Source organism: Rhinoderma darwinii, chromosome 1, assembly GCF_050947455.1.
Source record: "Rhinoderma darwinii isolate aRhiDar2 chromosome 1, aRhiDar2.hap1, whole genome shotgun sequence".
Taxonomy (NCBI): domain Eukaryota; kingdom Metazoa; phylum Chordata; class Amphibia; order Anura; family Rhinodermatidae; genus Rhinoderma; species Rhinoderma darwinii.
In genome coordinates this window covers 653,493,518-653,509,662 of record NC_134687.1, presented here as the reverse complement: position 1 = coordinate 653,509,662, position 16,145 = coordinate 653,493,518, and the positions used below count along the sequence as shown (strand labels likewise).

The window sequence follows — 16,145 nt, the reverse complement described above, 5'->3', positions numbered from 1 at the left end:
ATCTGGGCCTGTAACAAGGACAAGGAGGCATTCTCTACATCTAAAGGAAAACAGGTTTCACCATTATCACAGACATTGATTCTTTACTCTCAGAGCAGTGGGACTATGGAACCCTCTGCTAAAGGAGGTTGTGGTGGTTGACTCTTTGAATGAGTTCTAGGAGGGCCTGGATGCCTTTCTTGAAAAATATAATATTACAAGTTAAGAGTATTAGATTCTGGAGATGGGCCGTTGATCCAGAGATTTATTCTGATTGCCATATTTGGAGTCAGGGAGGAATTTTTCACCCAAATGAGGCAAATGGCATCAACCATCCTCTGGATCAACATGGTAGGATTATAGGTTAGAAATGATAGACCCATGTCATTTTTTCAACCTTATCAACTATGTAATGTACAGAACATCAAAATGGCTTCTACCCTGTGTGACTTCTCTGATGAGCACTAAGTTTGCCTTTAGTAGTAAAACATTTACCACATTCTGAACATGAATACAGCTTCTCTCCTCTGTGAATTCTACTATGCTTAGCAAGACTTGATATATCTGTAAAACATTTTCCACATTCTGAACATGAATACGGCTTCTCTCCTGTGTGACTTCTCTCATGTCTAACAAGATGTGATTTATAAGTAAAACATTTCCCACATTCTGGACATGAATACGGCTTCTCCCCTGTGTGGATTCTATGATGATTCCTAAGTTTGGCTTTAGTAATAAAACATTTCCCACATTCTGAGCATGAATATGGCTTCTCTCCTGTGTGAATTCTACTATGCTTAGCAAGACTTGATTTATCTGTAAAACATTTCCCACATTCTGGACATGAATACGGCTTCTCCCCTGTGTGAATTCTCTCATGTACAACGAGATCTGATTTTTGTATACAACATTTCCCACATTCTAAACATGAATATGGCTTCTCCCCTTTGTGAATTCTCTTATGTTTAACTAGATTTGATTTATTTGTAAAACATTTACCACATTCTGAACATGAATATCGCTTCTCCTCTGTGTTAATTCCTCGGTTTGTAAAAAGACCTGATATTTTAATGAGCTGTTTACCATATTGAAACCTTTCACCCCCTTTCGGAGCTGTAATTGTGGTAACAATCTGTGATTGGTTAGTAGAAAGTTCCTCATGATTAGTGGAATTATATGATAGATCTCTACTGTGATGTCCTGGATATACATTAGGGGTAATGAGGTTTTCTCCTGAAGACTGCTGCATGATATCTTCATCTTCTACTTTAAAATTTATCGATACCGTGAAATTTCTCTCACAGTTCTTAGTGGGATTTTCTGTTAGAATTAAAAATGTATTTTGTGATTTTGTTTCATAACACAATACTTGAAAGATGTAGAACATTCATATTAATTTGGAAACACACACATGCAGTGTTTTGAGCCAAAGCCAGAAGTGGATCAAGCAGGAAGAAGTTTAAACCATGACTTGAATCCACTCCAGGTTTCAGCTCAAAAACCTGCCTCAAAAATTATGTCACTAGTCACTTTATATCATTGTATGATGACAAATTATCCTTTTATTGTATTATTGTATACTGATTGCTTGCACTGATTGTTTTGGGTTGTACCCCTTATATATACACGTATGTATTCCTAACACACACTACTTGAAAATGCCTTCATAGAGGAGGTGAAACGTTGTGGTTCCATGTTGGATGAATAAATTCACTTTGAGTGCTGCTTCACATTCTCTTTTTTGGATGCCTCAAAAATTATGTGCGCTATTCCAGCCGTAAAAAGTTTTGTACAAACAGTTTAAAATATATTCATGACAAAAGTCCATTATTCTGGTTTACATCCAGTCTTCCACTTTTAATAGATAAAGCTTAACTTGATAAAAAACATTTTTGGGAAAAGCAATGACAATGAAGCCTGTCCAATGCCAACACATTTGGCCCTTCAATACTAATTAGACATACAACATCTTAACTTAATGTTATTGACAATATAATCTTGGCCACAATCTACATTTAACAAGATAATGTGCCATGAGACAAAGCACACATCTCAGGTTGAATTCACATTCATGACAATAAGGTCTGTACGTCCTAATGGCTGAACAGTAACCGGATCTCAATTTTACAGAACATCTTTGGGATGTAGTGGAATAGACAGAGTGAAGTAATCAATCATAATCTGTAATAAAGTTTTCCAGTACATTATTGTATCATTCCACAAAGAATTCATGCTGTGAATGCAATCAGAACTCCGGTGGGAGAGGACGTGCTTTGCTGGTGGCACACTTTATCCACCTCCATCCTCTCTCTGAGCCCATCATCCACCTGGTAGCTGTCCTGTTGCACTCCTGCTGTAGAGATGCATAGTTTGAGACCTTCCTGGCCCAGATCTGACAAATTTTATTTTCGGGCCTAGTAGTGGGAGCGGATAGCCGGCCTAAATTTCTGACGGAAGTCGGCCGACGGCTACTTCCAGTCGATCAGAACGGCAGAGGACCACGGTTACATGGCCAGGGACATCCATTAAGGCCTCAGTGCTGTCCTGACACCCTAGTACTACATAGAGACAGGAAAGAGTGGACCCTCTGCAGAGTAGAAGCTTCTGGGGAAGCAGTCACAATTTTGTGATGAGTGAGTGACTTTAGCAGCTATCTGCTACCAACACAGTGGGTATGCTACGACCTCGCTGCTGTCCCTCCCTACACTGCACAGATGTAACCTGGACAAAATGGGACACGTGGCGGGTCTTCCCCTTCCCCATGCATATAATTCTCTAACGTATATTTGGTTGTGTACTGATCTGAGGCAATTTTCCGTTCTTACACCATCCTGCTGCTAGGGGTACTCCCATAATGGCCCCCTACAAGCAATCCAAAATTACGGATAAGTTGGACAAGTCCACTGGTCCTACATCTGAGCCCAGCTGTCTTCTGAGGCCTCTGCCTCTCCTTCCACTACTGTCGACTCCCCTCCTGAGTCGTCCATGTTAGACGTCCTGAAGGCTATCACGGAATCTCGTACGGTTTTGACTGATAAAATTGATACCGTTAAAACGGACTTTGGTCTTCTCAAAGCTGATGTGCATGCACTGCTTGAAAGCGCTACGGAGTCTGAGAAGCGTATTTCTGACTTGGAGGATGTAGTGACTCCGCTGAGATCACGGGTCGACACTCTAGAAACGCAACAGTCTGCATGGCGGGCTAAAATTAATGATATGGAGAACCGCTTGCTTGGATGAAACATCTGCTTCATTGGCCTGCCTGAAGGCGTGGAAAAACCTGACCCTGCAGCGTTTTTGGAACATTAGCCCAAATCAACATTTAGGGATACTGCATTTTCTATGTTCTGTGTGGAACATGTGCCTCGGATCCCGACTAGAGCTTCTCCACCTGGGGTGCCACCACGTACTTTTAGTGCCATGTTTCTGAATTTCAAAGACAGAGATAAATTGCTGGAACTTGCAAGGAAACAAGGGTCTTTGAAATATACCAACCAAGATGTGAGAGTCTTTCCCGACTATTCGTTGGAGGTACAAAAACAGAGGCAGAAGTTCACGAACGCCAAGAAATATTTGAGGGAGAAACAAATAGTCTATTCTTTAGCTTGGTGCTCCGCCATATTCCTCGACAAGCCGGGAGACGTATTTGCGTGGTTAGAACGTAATGTACTTTAATGGACTCTGGTTTCTACACTCCTGTAATTTTGTATCTCCTCATGTGACAGACATACCACAGGGGGAAACGGTTCTGCAACATGGAACATGTTCTTAATTTTGCTCCTTGACTGAGCGCTCGATTCTCCTCACCAAAGATTTTAGGTCTGATAGGTGCTGAGAGATGCGCTAAATTATCGATCTACTTCAGGTACTCTAACTATTGGGCTCCTATAGCTCCATATTTTCCTATGCTGTAACGGACTCTAATAAAGGAAGAATGTTTTACACCATGGGACATGTTCTTCACTTTACTCTTCGGGTGAAGATTTGGAGTTTCCTCGCTTATACTTATACTCATCTAAGTTTTCCACTACCCCTTCTGATCTAGAAGCATACTTTGATAATATTGGGTTCCCTACCCCGGATAGAGAGGACGTCGGTATTCTCGAAGCTAATTTGACTATAGAGGAAATTACATAGCCTGTTGGCTCCTTTCCGAACCGGAAAACCCTGGGACTGGATGGCCTGCCCAAAGAATTGTATAAACTACATGTTTAATTAATTGCCCCTCATTTGCTTAATCTTTTCGAAGCCTTTGATGGGGGCGATAACCACCCTCCCTCCATCTATGAAAAAGGCTCTTGTAGTACTGATCCCCAAGCCCCGTAAAGATCCGAAAGAGCATGGCTCCTACCGACCTATCTCACTCCTTAATTGTGACATTAAAATATTTGCCAAAATTTTAGCAATGCGTTTGCAAAAAATAATTTCTCATATTATCCATCTGGACCAGTCTGGTTTTATGCCTGGGAAAGCCACTGATGTTAACCTTCGAAGGCTCTTTACCAACATGTCCTCCGCTGTGGACTCGGGAGGATCCAGAATTGTTGTGCCTCTAGATCTTGAAAAGGCGTTTGACTCGGTAGAATGGTCTTATCTGTGGTCTGTACTTGATAAGTTTGGGTTTGGACCCAGATTCATCCGATTGATACAGCTTTTATACTACATACCTATAGCCAGTAATAATACCAATTGTCACATCTCCCCCTCATTCACACAAGCCCGAGGGACTAGACAGGGTTGCCCACTCTCACCTTCCCTCTTTGCATTAGACATTGAGCCTCTTGCGTTTTCTATAAGGGCCTCTCCTGACATAAAGGGCTTTGTGGTGGGTGGGAGGAAGGAGCGTGATCCGGGTCCATCTCTGCGGGCAATGTTGTCTTTGTTTGACCAATTCACACGAAGTCCAGAGAAGGATGCAAATAAATCAAAGTACTTGGTGATGGCGATAGATGATGCAGCTGGGAGGGTTGCACTTCCCTCCCCCACTACAGTGGGCGAATAAAAGTACTTATTTAGGTGTACTAATTAGGCCCAATATTTGTTGCTTTATACCAGATAATATCCTTTGGTACAGTGTCTTAAGATGGACCTTGATAGATGGAAACACCTCCCTCTCACAACTACGGGTAGAATTAATCTGTTTAAAATGAAGTCCCAGCTCAGGTTTTTGTATAGTTTTCATAACTCTCCAGTGTGGCTACCACTATCTCCATATACTAATAACCATAAAGATCTTAGATCTTTTATTTGGGCAGGGGGCATTCCTAGAATTGCTCTGGGCACGCTACAACTCCCCTCTGAGCGGGGGGAGTTGGCTCTCCCGAATTTATATCTCTACTTCCTTGCCAGCCAATTGATGTACATCTGGTGGTGGTTTACTCATCAGCATTTTAACCCCTGTACTGAGCTGGAGGCTTCACTTCTTGGTTCCTATAAAGCCCTAGTGAATTCTAGTTATAGGTAGGCACTCCCTCCGGGATACACTTTTACAGTCCCAATGCAGACTACTCAAAGTTTGGCAGAGATCAATGCTGCTATTTAAGTCAGAGGGGGAGTCCTCATCACCTAGGACTCCACTATGGTATAACCTACTTTTACCGCAGCTAAGAAGACTCCCTGACCCTAGTGAGTGGGCAGCCCTTGGGTTATTGACCTTCGAGGATGTGGTGGTGGGGGAGGACAAGATTGCCACTTTCACTCAGCTTAGATTCAAACACCAGATTCCGACTTATCTCAGGTTCCGCTATTTCACGCTCTTTGCAGGATATAATGTCAGACTATGTACATCCACGGTGGAGGATTGGGTGACACAGAAGACGTTGGCTAAACCATTGTCCACACTTTATCGGCAGTTGCTTTATGGATCTTCCAATAAACTTGACAAAGCCTTGGACAGATGGTCTCAGACTCTTCCCTCTGTATCTGTGGCTGATCATAAAGAAATGCTATCTGCTCTGACAGGTCCTTTAATATCTACAAGAGACCGACTTAAAGTAAAATTTTTCCACCAAATTTATTACACTCCTTCCAAATTATTTAGAATAGGACGTATATCTACTCCTGTTTGCCCACGTTGCCAGGGAGCTAAGGGTTCCTTCCTGCATATGTTCTGGGAACGTCCAATCATTAATAATTTCTGGGCTGAAGTACTTGAATTTCTTGAGCTCCCTCGTATTCTTGACCCTAGAATTTGTCTCCTAATGCTGTCTCCTATTCCTACTGTGGCTGTTAGATCTCTCATGACACTACTATTATTCTATGCTAAAAACATACTCCTGCACTGGAAACATTCTGAAGTTCCTACATTATCCGCATGGATTGCATTGGTTAACTCTACCCTCCCATGTTTTAAACTCACATATGAAGCTCGTGGATGTCCTGACACATTTCAGAAAATATGGAACTTTGGGTGGCCAACCCTCATACTAGCTCTTAACCTGATATTGTCCAGGATATCTGGATGTAGACTCTGCTGCCGTCTCTGTGTGTCCCCCCCACTCCTCCACTGCACTTCTCCCTTCACTGGTACTCAACAAATTCTTTTGCTGATAAGGAAAGGCGGTTTGTGAATTTTTGTTTTTGTTTTCTAATTCCTATACAACTAGATTTGTATGTTTCAATTGATAATTGACCTTATACATTGGAACTATTGTGTTGTCTCCTCTATGTATTATGCAGGCTTTTCTGCCTTTGTACCGCTGTTTGTTATGAGGACTTAATAAAATTACCTTTAAAAAAAAAAAAAGAATTCAGGCTGTTCTAAGGGGAAAGAGGGTCCTATCAAGTACTAATACGGTGGACCTAATAAAGTGGTCGCGTTTAAGTTATGTTACAATTCAATAGCAAATTGTTGTGCTATTCCTTTGCCGAACTTTATTTATTTGGTCTTGTTTTTCTCAAAACATATAGGGCTTCGATTTTGCATAACTTTGATGGAGTGGAATAGGCATAGAGGGGAAAACTGTCTCATTTTTCAAATCTGACACATTTCAATTTATGTGGTAATAACTTCGGAATGCTTTTACCTATCCAAGCGATTCCGAGATTATTTTCTCGCGACACATTGGACTTTGTTACTGGCAAAATTTGCTCGACACGTTCAGTATTTAATTGTGAAAAACACCAACATTTTGCGAAAAATTTCAAAAATTAGCATTTTTCTCAATTTAAATGTATCTGCTTGTAAGACAGGCAGTTATACCACACAAAATTGTTGCTAATTAACATCCCCCATATGTCTACTTTAGTTTAACATCGTTTTTTGAACATCCATTTATTTTTCTAGGATGTTACAAGGCTAAGGCTGGGTTCACACGACCATGTCACGTCCGTAATGGACGGAACGTATTTCGGCCGTAAGTCCCGGACCGAACACAGTGCAGGGAGCCGGGCTCCTAGCATCATAGTTATGTACGATGCTAGGAGTCCCTGCCTCTCCGTGGAACTACTGTCCCGTACTGAAAACATGATTACAGTACGGGACAGTTGTCCTGCAGCGAGGCATGGACTCCTAGCATCGTACATAACTATGATGCTAGGAGCCCGGCTCCCTGCACTGTGTTCTGTCCAGGACTTCCGGCCGACATACGTTCCGTCCATTACGGAACTTTAGCAGCAATTTCTGACATTTTCAAGAAAATTTCAAAAGGCCATTTTTACAGGGGCCAGTTCAGTTGTGAAGTGTCTTTGATGGCCTTATATATTAGAAACCCCCAAAAAGTCACCCCATTTTAAAAACCTCACCCCTCAAAGTATTCAAAACAGCATTTAGAAAATTTCTTAACCTTTTAGACGTTTCACAGGAATTAAAGCAAAGTAGAGGTGAAATTTACAAATTTCATATTTTGTTGCAGAAATTAATTTTTGAATCCATTTTTTTTTGTAACACAAAGTTTTACCAGAGAAATGCAACTCAATATTTATTGCCCAGGTTCTGCAGTTTTAGGAAATATCCCAGATGTGGCCCTAGCGTGCGACTGGACTGAAGCACCGGCCTCAGAAGCAAATGAGCACCTAGTCTATTTTGGTGCCTTATTTTTATTAGAATATATTTTAGGCACCATGTCAGGTTTAAAGGGCTCTTGCAGTACCAAAATAGTGGAAATCCCCCAAAAGTAACCCCATTTGGGAAACTACAGCCCTCAAGGAAATTATTTAGGGGTATAGTGAGCATTTTGACGGCACAGGTTTTTTACAGAAATTATTGGAAGTAGGCCGTAAAAATCTACATTTTTTCAAAGAAAATGTAAGTTTAACGATTTTTTTCTTATTTCCATAAGGACTAAAGAAGAAAAAGCACCACAAAATTTGTAAAGCAATTTCTCCCGAGTAAAACATTACCCCACATGTGATATCACATTTACAAAGCCCCTGGGGGGACAAAACAGTCTAAACCCCCCACAAGTGACCCCATTTTTGAAACTACACCCATTGAAGAAATTATCTAGGGGTATAGTGAGCATTTTGACCCCACAGTTTTTTTGCAGAAATGATTGGAATTAGGCCCTGAAAATCTACATTTTTCAAAGAAAATATAGGTTTAGCTAATTTTTTCTAATTTCCACAAGGAAATTAGAGGACACACGGCAGGGCTTAGAAGGGAAAGAGCGCTATTTGGCTTTTGGAGATCAGATTTAGCAAGAATGGTTTGCGGAGGCCAGGTCACATTTACAAAGCCCCTGAGGGGACAAAACAATGAAAATGCCCAAAAAGTGACTCCATTTAGGAAACTACACCCCATGAGGAATTAATCTAGGGGTGTAGTGAGCATTTTGACCCCACAGGTGTTTCATAGAATTTATTAGAAGTGGGCAGTGAAAATAAAAAAACAATCCCTTTTCTTCAATAAGGGTATGTTCACACGCAGTGAGCAAAAAAAATCTGAAAATACGGAGATGTTTTCAGGCGAAAACCGCTCCTGATTTTCAAACTTTTTTTATAAACTCGTGTTTTTCACGGCCATTTTTGGAGCGGTTTTTCAATGGAGTCAATGAAAAACGCCTCCAAAAACGTCCCTAGATGTGTCCTGCACTTCTTTTGACGAGTCATTATTTTACGCGCCGTATTTTGACAGTCGACGCGTAAAATAAAGGCTCGCGGGAACAGAACATCGTAATTCCCATTGAAAGCAATGGGCCGATGTTTGTAGGGGTATTAGGGGTATTTTTTCAGGCGTAATTCGAGGCGTAAAACGCCCGAATTACGGCTGAAAACACTGCGTGTGAACCCCAACGTTTGTAAAGCAATTTTTCTAGAGTACGGATATGCCCCATATGTGGTCACAAACTGCTGTTTGGATACACGGCAAGGATCAGAAGGGAAGGAGCGCGATTTGGCTTTTGGACTGATTTTGCTGGATTGGTTTCTGGGCGCGTGTGGGACCAAAACTGTGGAAACCCTCCAGAAGTGACCGCATTTTGGAAACTACACCCCTCAATGCATTCACCTAGGGGTGTAGTGAGCATGTTAACCCAGCAGGTGGTTTGCAGAAATTAGTGTGCACTCGATGTTGCAGAGTGAAAATTGGATTTTTTCCATATATATACACACACCAATATGTGGTTCCCAGCTTGTGCCACCATAACAAGACAGCTCTCTTATTATTATTAATTATTATTATTATTATTATTATTATTATTATTATTATTATTATTATGCGGCGTTTCCCGGTTTTAGAAACACCCTACATGTGACCATAACCTTTTGCCTGGACATTTGACAGGGCTGAGGAGGGAAAGAAAGTGAAAGAGCACAATGCGAAATGGAGTCCTAATTTGGTGTTTTACAAAGTATTGGTTCACAATTGCAGAGGCTCTGATGTGAAATAATAAAAAGGAAGCGACCCCATTTTGGAAACTAAACCCCTCAAGGTATTTATTAAGGGGTGTAGTGAGCATTTTTACCCCACAAGCCCCATAAATAAATGCGCTGCGGATGGTGCAAATTAAAAATTTATATTTTTCCCTAGATATGCCATTTCAGTGGCAAATATGTTGTGCCCAGCTTGTGCCACTGGAAACACACCCCAAAAATTATTAAAAGGGTTCTCCCAGGTATGGCGATGCCATATATGTGAAAGTAAACTGCTGTTTGGGCACGCTGTAGGGTTCAGAAGGGAGGGAGCGACATTTGGCTTATGGAGGGCGGATTTTGCTTGGTAATGGTTTTGTTTGAGTATTGCTGGTGTTTCCGTTTATAATGTGGGGGCACATGTAAGCTGTGTGGAGTACATCAGTGGCATAGTCAGGTGGTGTAATGATGGGGTAAAAAAAACAATAAAATAATCCATACATGTGTGTTACACTGTGAAGCAATCAGTTATGCACAGGCCGGTGTCACACTGATAAATGTCCTTTCTTATCCCCTTTTGGTCCACACTCCGCACCTTTGCAGTTTGCTGGGAATTGTCGTCCTGGTATAATACGGGCACCCTCGCTTCCAGCAGACATATTTTGGCCATACCCTTCCTGGTTCCCTAATTTTAGGGCCTTGATAAATCGCCTCTTGAAAACAGAAGAAATGTTCCCCTTGGACCTGCACAACTGCATATTTTTTTTTTATTTCCCGACTTATTGGAGCCTTAACTAATTTTATTTTTTCATAGACGTAGTGGTATGAGGGCTGTTTTTTTGCGGGACGAGCTGTAGTTATTATTGGGACCATATTGGGGTACGTGCGACTTTTTGATCACTTTTTATCCTATTTTTTGGGAGGTCAGGTAACCAAAAAAACGCAATTCTAGCATAGTTTTTTTTTTACACAGCGTTCACCAAGCGTTATAAATTACATGTTAACTTTATTCTGCGGGTCAGTACGATTCTGGCGATAACTAATTTATAGTACTTTTTTGTGTTTTACAAACGTTTTGCGCAATAAAATTACTTCTGTAATAAAAATTTATTTTCTCTGTTGCCAAGTTGTGAGAACCATAACTTTTTAGTTGATGGAGCTGTATGAGGCCTTGTTCTTCGCCAATATTTTTTACGCTGTTCACCGCGTGCAATAAATAATATTTTTATACCTCCGGTCGTTACGGTCTTGGCGATACCAAATACGTATGGTTTATTATTATTTTTTTACACTTTTTTTCTAGTCCCAATAGGGCAATGTATTAGATCTGTCAGTTATTCATTAACAGCAAGCCGATTAAGCTTCACCTCCTGGCGGGGCCTAATCGGCTTCCGTAATGGCAGTGCATGAGGCCATTGTGTCTCCTGTTGCCATAGCAGCAGTCGCCAGTCCTGATTGCCTGTCAGGGCTGGCGATCTGCTAGCAACCGCTAAGATGCAGCGATCGCTTTCTATCGCTGCATCGAAGGGATTAATGGCAGGGATCTGAGCTAGCTACGGTTCCTGCCGTTACAGGTGGATGTCAGCTGTTGACGCCATCTTGCCGGCGGCTACAGAAGCCGTTCAGGCTCTGCCGTCAGGCGGGTCCTGAACGGCTTCCGTGCTAGGCAGACCGGGAGGCCAGTATTAGGCCTCCGGTTGCCATTGCAGCCACCGGAACCCCGGAAATTTCATTGCTGGGGTTCCGATGAGCTGCAAACACCTTAAATGCAGTGATCGCGTTTGAGTGTAGATAATTTCGGTCCCCGCCATTACAACCGGATGTCAGTTGTAATACGCCGCTGACATCCGGCGATGATGGCACCGGCTCAGCTTCTAAGTCGGTGCCAAGCATTTGGCGTATGGATACGGCATAATGCGGGAAGCACTAGCTTTCCATTGCGTACCCATACGTCAAATGTCGGGAAGTGGTTAAACGTCCTTGCAGAGATAGGTGTGGACCACCAGGACGTTTATAGTCTATGGGCAGTCAGCAACTGGTTAAAATAGGTGCTTCCTAATAATCATTGATCTGCTTTTCTTTTAATCCAATATAAAAACCACATATTTAAACCTTCTTAACCACTTCCCGACCGCCCACAGTAAATTCACGTTGGCACTTGCTGGGCTCGGGGAAGCGCCAACGTGAATTCACGGTGGGTGTTAAAAGCGCGATCCGGGTGTCTCAGAGTAGCGCTGACACCCGGATCGCGCTGTTATCCCCTGCCTCTGGTCCCAGAGATATGATCGCGGCCTAATTGGTTCAGGTCCCGGTCATGTGATCGCAGGGAAAGTTTGTTGCAGAACTAAATGGAAAGTTTGTTACTATAACAAACTGGAAAGTTTGTTGCTACAACAAACTTTCCCGGGGACCGATTGCGGGTGCTGCAGTCGGTTACAAGACAAAACCGGAGGCCATACAACAGCCCCCGGGTCTGCCATGCACGGCAGCCTATGAGAACCAGCCGGATGCCGGTCCTCATAAGCTTCCTGTCAGTGTGACTCTCAGCGTCACACTGACAGTTTTTAATACGTTACACTACCTAGGTAGTGTAATGTATTATAGCAGCCATCAGTGCTGCAGGTCTTCATGTAAAACAAGTAAAAAGTTAAAAAAAAAAAAAAGTATTTTATTATAGGAGAAAAATGAAAATTTTAAAAAAGTACACATATTTGGTATCACCGCGTTCGTAACGACCCAAACTATAAAACTATAGTATTCTTTTTCCCGCAGGGTGAACACAGCAAAAAAAATAATTAAAAAACAATGTCAGAATCACTATTTTTTGGTCACCACCCCTCCCAAATATAGAATAAAAAGTGATCAAAAAGTCGCATGTACCCCAAAATAGTACCAATAAAAACTAGAACCCGTCCCACAAAAAACAAGCCCTTACACAGCTTTTTTGACGGAAAAATAAAAAAAGTTATCGCTCTCACAATATGGTGACACAAAAAAGAAATAATTTTATTGAAAAGTGATTTTATTGCGCAAATGCCACAAAACATAAAAAAACTATATACATATGATATCGCCGTAATCGTATCGACCCGCAGAATAAAGTAAAATGTCATTATAGCGCACGGTGAACACTGTAAAAAAAAAAAAAAAAAAAACATTGTCAGAATTTGTTTTTTTGTCACTTTGCTTGCCAAAAAAATCTAATAAAAAGTGATAAAAAATTCACATGTAACCTAAATGAAAACTACAGATTGTTCCGCAACAAATAAGCCCTCCGCAGCTCCGGTGGAGAAAAAATAAAAAAGTTCTGGCTCTCAGAATATAGCGACAGAAATTGTGCAGTGTCTAAAAGCGGATAAGATCGGGCGCCATTTATCAGTGCGACATCGGCCACATATCTGCGGATTTTTTATTTACTAATTATTATACCCTCTTATTATGTCCTGATGTACTCCGCACAGATTACACATGCCCCCACATTATAAACTGAAATACCAGCAAAACCCCAAACAGAACAGTTACCAAGCAAAATCTGCGCTCCAAAAGCCAAATGGCGCTCCCTCCCTTCTGATTCTCACAGCGTGCCCAAACACCAGCTTACATCCACATATTGTATGAGGTATTTGTCCTCAGTGGCACAACATGTTGTGCATTAAAATGGCATATCAGTGGAAAATTTTAATTTTCACCATCCGCTGTGCATTAACGACTTCGCGCACCACGATTTAATAGCATGTCGTGGTGCGGGGGGTTATATATGGAGCGGGCTCATGCGCTGCGCCCGCTCCATATTCTGCAGGTGTCAGCTGTGTATTACAACTGACACCCGGGACTAATGGACAGGAACAGCGATCACGCTGTTACAGGAGCCTGTAAAAATGATATTATACTGCAATACATTGGTATTGCAGTGTATTGTACCAGCGACCTAATGATTGCTCGTTCCAGTCCCGTAAAGGGACCTTTGGGAGGTTTCCACTGTTTTGGTACCTCAGGGGCTTTACAAATGCGACATGACACCCAAAAACCATTCCAGCTAAATTTGAGCTCCAAAAGCCAAATATTGTTCCTTCCCTTCGGAGTCCTGCCGTGGGTCCAAACAGCAGTTTATTACACACATACGGCGTATTGCTGTAATCAGGACAAATCAGGCTGGGTTCACACGTGCATGTTACGTCCGTAAAGGACGGAACGTATTTCGGCCACAAGTCCCGGACCGAACACACTGCAGGGAGCCGGGCTCCTAGCATCATAGTTATGTACGACGCTAGGAGTCCCTGCCTCTCCGTGGTACTACTGTCCCATACTAAAAACATGATTAGAGTACGGGACAGTTGTCCCGCAGCGAGGCAGGGACTCCTAGCGTCGGAGCCCGGCTCCCTGCAGTGTGTTCGGTCCGGGACTTGCGGCCGAAATACGTTCCGTCCTTTACGGACGTAACATGCTCGTGTGAACCCAGCCTCACTTTACAAATTTTGGGGTGATTTTTCTCCTTTATTCATTGTAAAAATTAAACATTTCTATGTTTTTTCAGAAAAAAGTAGATTTTCATTTTCACAGCCTAATTCCACTTAATTCAGCAAAAAAAACCTGTGTGGTCAAAATGCTAACTATACCCCTAGAAAAATTCCTTGAGGGGCGAAGTATTCAAAACGGAGTCACTTTTGGGGTGTTTCCCCTGTTTTGTTCCCTCCAGGGAATTGCAAACGCGACATGGTACTGAAAACCAATCCAGCAAAATCTGCGCTTCAAAATTCAAATAGGCCCTCGTTCCCTCCTGAGCTCTGCCGTGGGTCCAAACAGCAGTTTAGTACCACATATGGGGTATTGCCGTTATCAGGAGAAGTAGCTTTACAAGTTTTGCGGTGCTTTTTATTCTTTATTCCTTGCCAATATTATTTTTTTTTATATTTAAGAAAAAAAAAGTAGATTTTCACTTTCACAGACAAACTCCAATAAATATAGCAAAAGACCTGTGGGGTCAAGATGCTAACTGTACCCCTAGATAAATTCCTTGAGGTGTATAGTTTCCAAAACAGTGTCACTTTTGGGGGATTTCCACTGTTTTGGCACTACAAGACCTCTTCAAACCTGACATGGTGCCTAAAATATATTCTAAAAAAAAGGAGGCTCCAAAATCCACTATGTGCTCCTTTGCTTCTGAGGCCGGTGCTTCAGTCCATTATCACACTAGAGCCACATGTGGGATATTTCTAAAAACAGCAGAATCTGCGCAATAAATATTGAGTTACATTTCTCTGGTAAAACCTTCTGTGTTACAAAAAAAAAATGTATTACAAATTAATTTCAGCAAAAAAAAGTACAAATTTGTCAATTTCCACTTTACTTTGCTTTAAATCCTGTGAAGCTCCTAAAGGGTTAAGAAACTTTCTGAATGCTGTTTTAAATATTTTGAGGGGTGCAGTATTTAATATGGGGTCTATCTAGTACATAATTCCCTCAAAGCCGCTTCAGAACTGAACTGTTCGCTGTAAAAATAGCCTTTTGAAATTTTCTTTAAAATGTGAGAAATTGCTGCTAAGGTTTTAAGCCTTGTAACGTCCTAGAAAAATAAAATAATGTTCAAAAAACGATGCAAATATAAAGTAGACATATGGAATATGTGAAATAGTAACTATTTTGTGTGGTATTACTATCTGTTTTACAAGCAGATACATTTAAAATTAGAAAAATCATAATTTTTGCAAATTTTCTCTAAATTTTGGTGTTTTTCACAAATAAGGAATTAATTTATTGGCCAAATTTTTCCACTAACATAAAGTACAATATGTCACGAGTAAACAATCTCAGAATCGCTTGGATAGGCAAAAGCATTCCAGAGTTATTACCACATAAATGGACACGTCGGATTTGAAAAAATGGGGCTGGTCCTGAAGGCCAAAATGAGCTCTGTCCTGGAAGGGTTAAAGACCTTTAAAGTAACCACATTTTTAGACAACTTTTCAGAATAATCTGTCATATGTGTGTAGAGGAGTAATAACACTATTTCTGGGCAATATATGACTTGTATATAGTATTTTTTAGCAGTCTTCCCTCTACAGGCTTTATCTTTAATTCTCAGTTTTCCCTGAGGTAGTGGGTGGAGCCTAACTGTTATCATGTCTTCTATACACTGCACGGACAAAGCAGAGAGCCATACTGGTCCACTATCTCTCTGTAGCTCACCCTTAGAAGTTGCAGAAGCATGGAATACATCAAATAGCAATAAGGAGCAGCTTAGAGGAAAATCCAGCACTGCGGTGATATATAACTCTTACCAGCAGCCTATGTTTCCTCTCTCTGCTTCTGCTCCGCCCTCCCCTCTTTAAAGACTTCTATTGGCAACAGAGTATGTGTCTTTATGCTCCTGCTCTATC

The 16,145-nt window shown here is 41.5% G+C and overlaps 1 protein-coding gene across 1 annotated transcript in view; it reads right to left on the bottom strand.

Annotated features, from left to right (window-relative positions):
* Positions 1-415: 415 nt before the first annotated feature.
* Positions 416-16,145, bottom strand: part of LOC142701302 (uncharacterized) — a gene marked incomplete at its 5' end in the record, with an annotated part of 92,466 nt that continues 76,736 nt past the window's right edge. The window contains one exon of the mRNA XM_075848136.1: positions 416-1,003. Coding sequence (XP_075704251.1) covers positions 416-1,003 — 588 coding nt within the window. The remainder of the gene's footprint in view (positions 1,004-16,145) is intronic.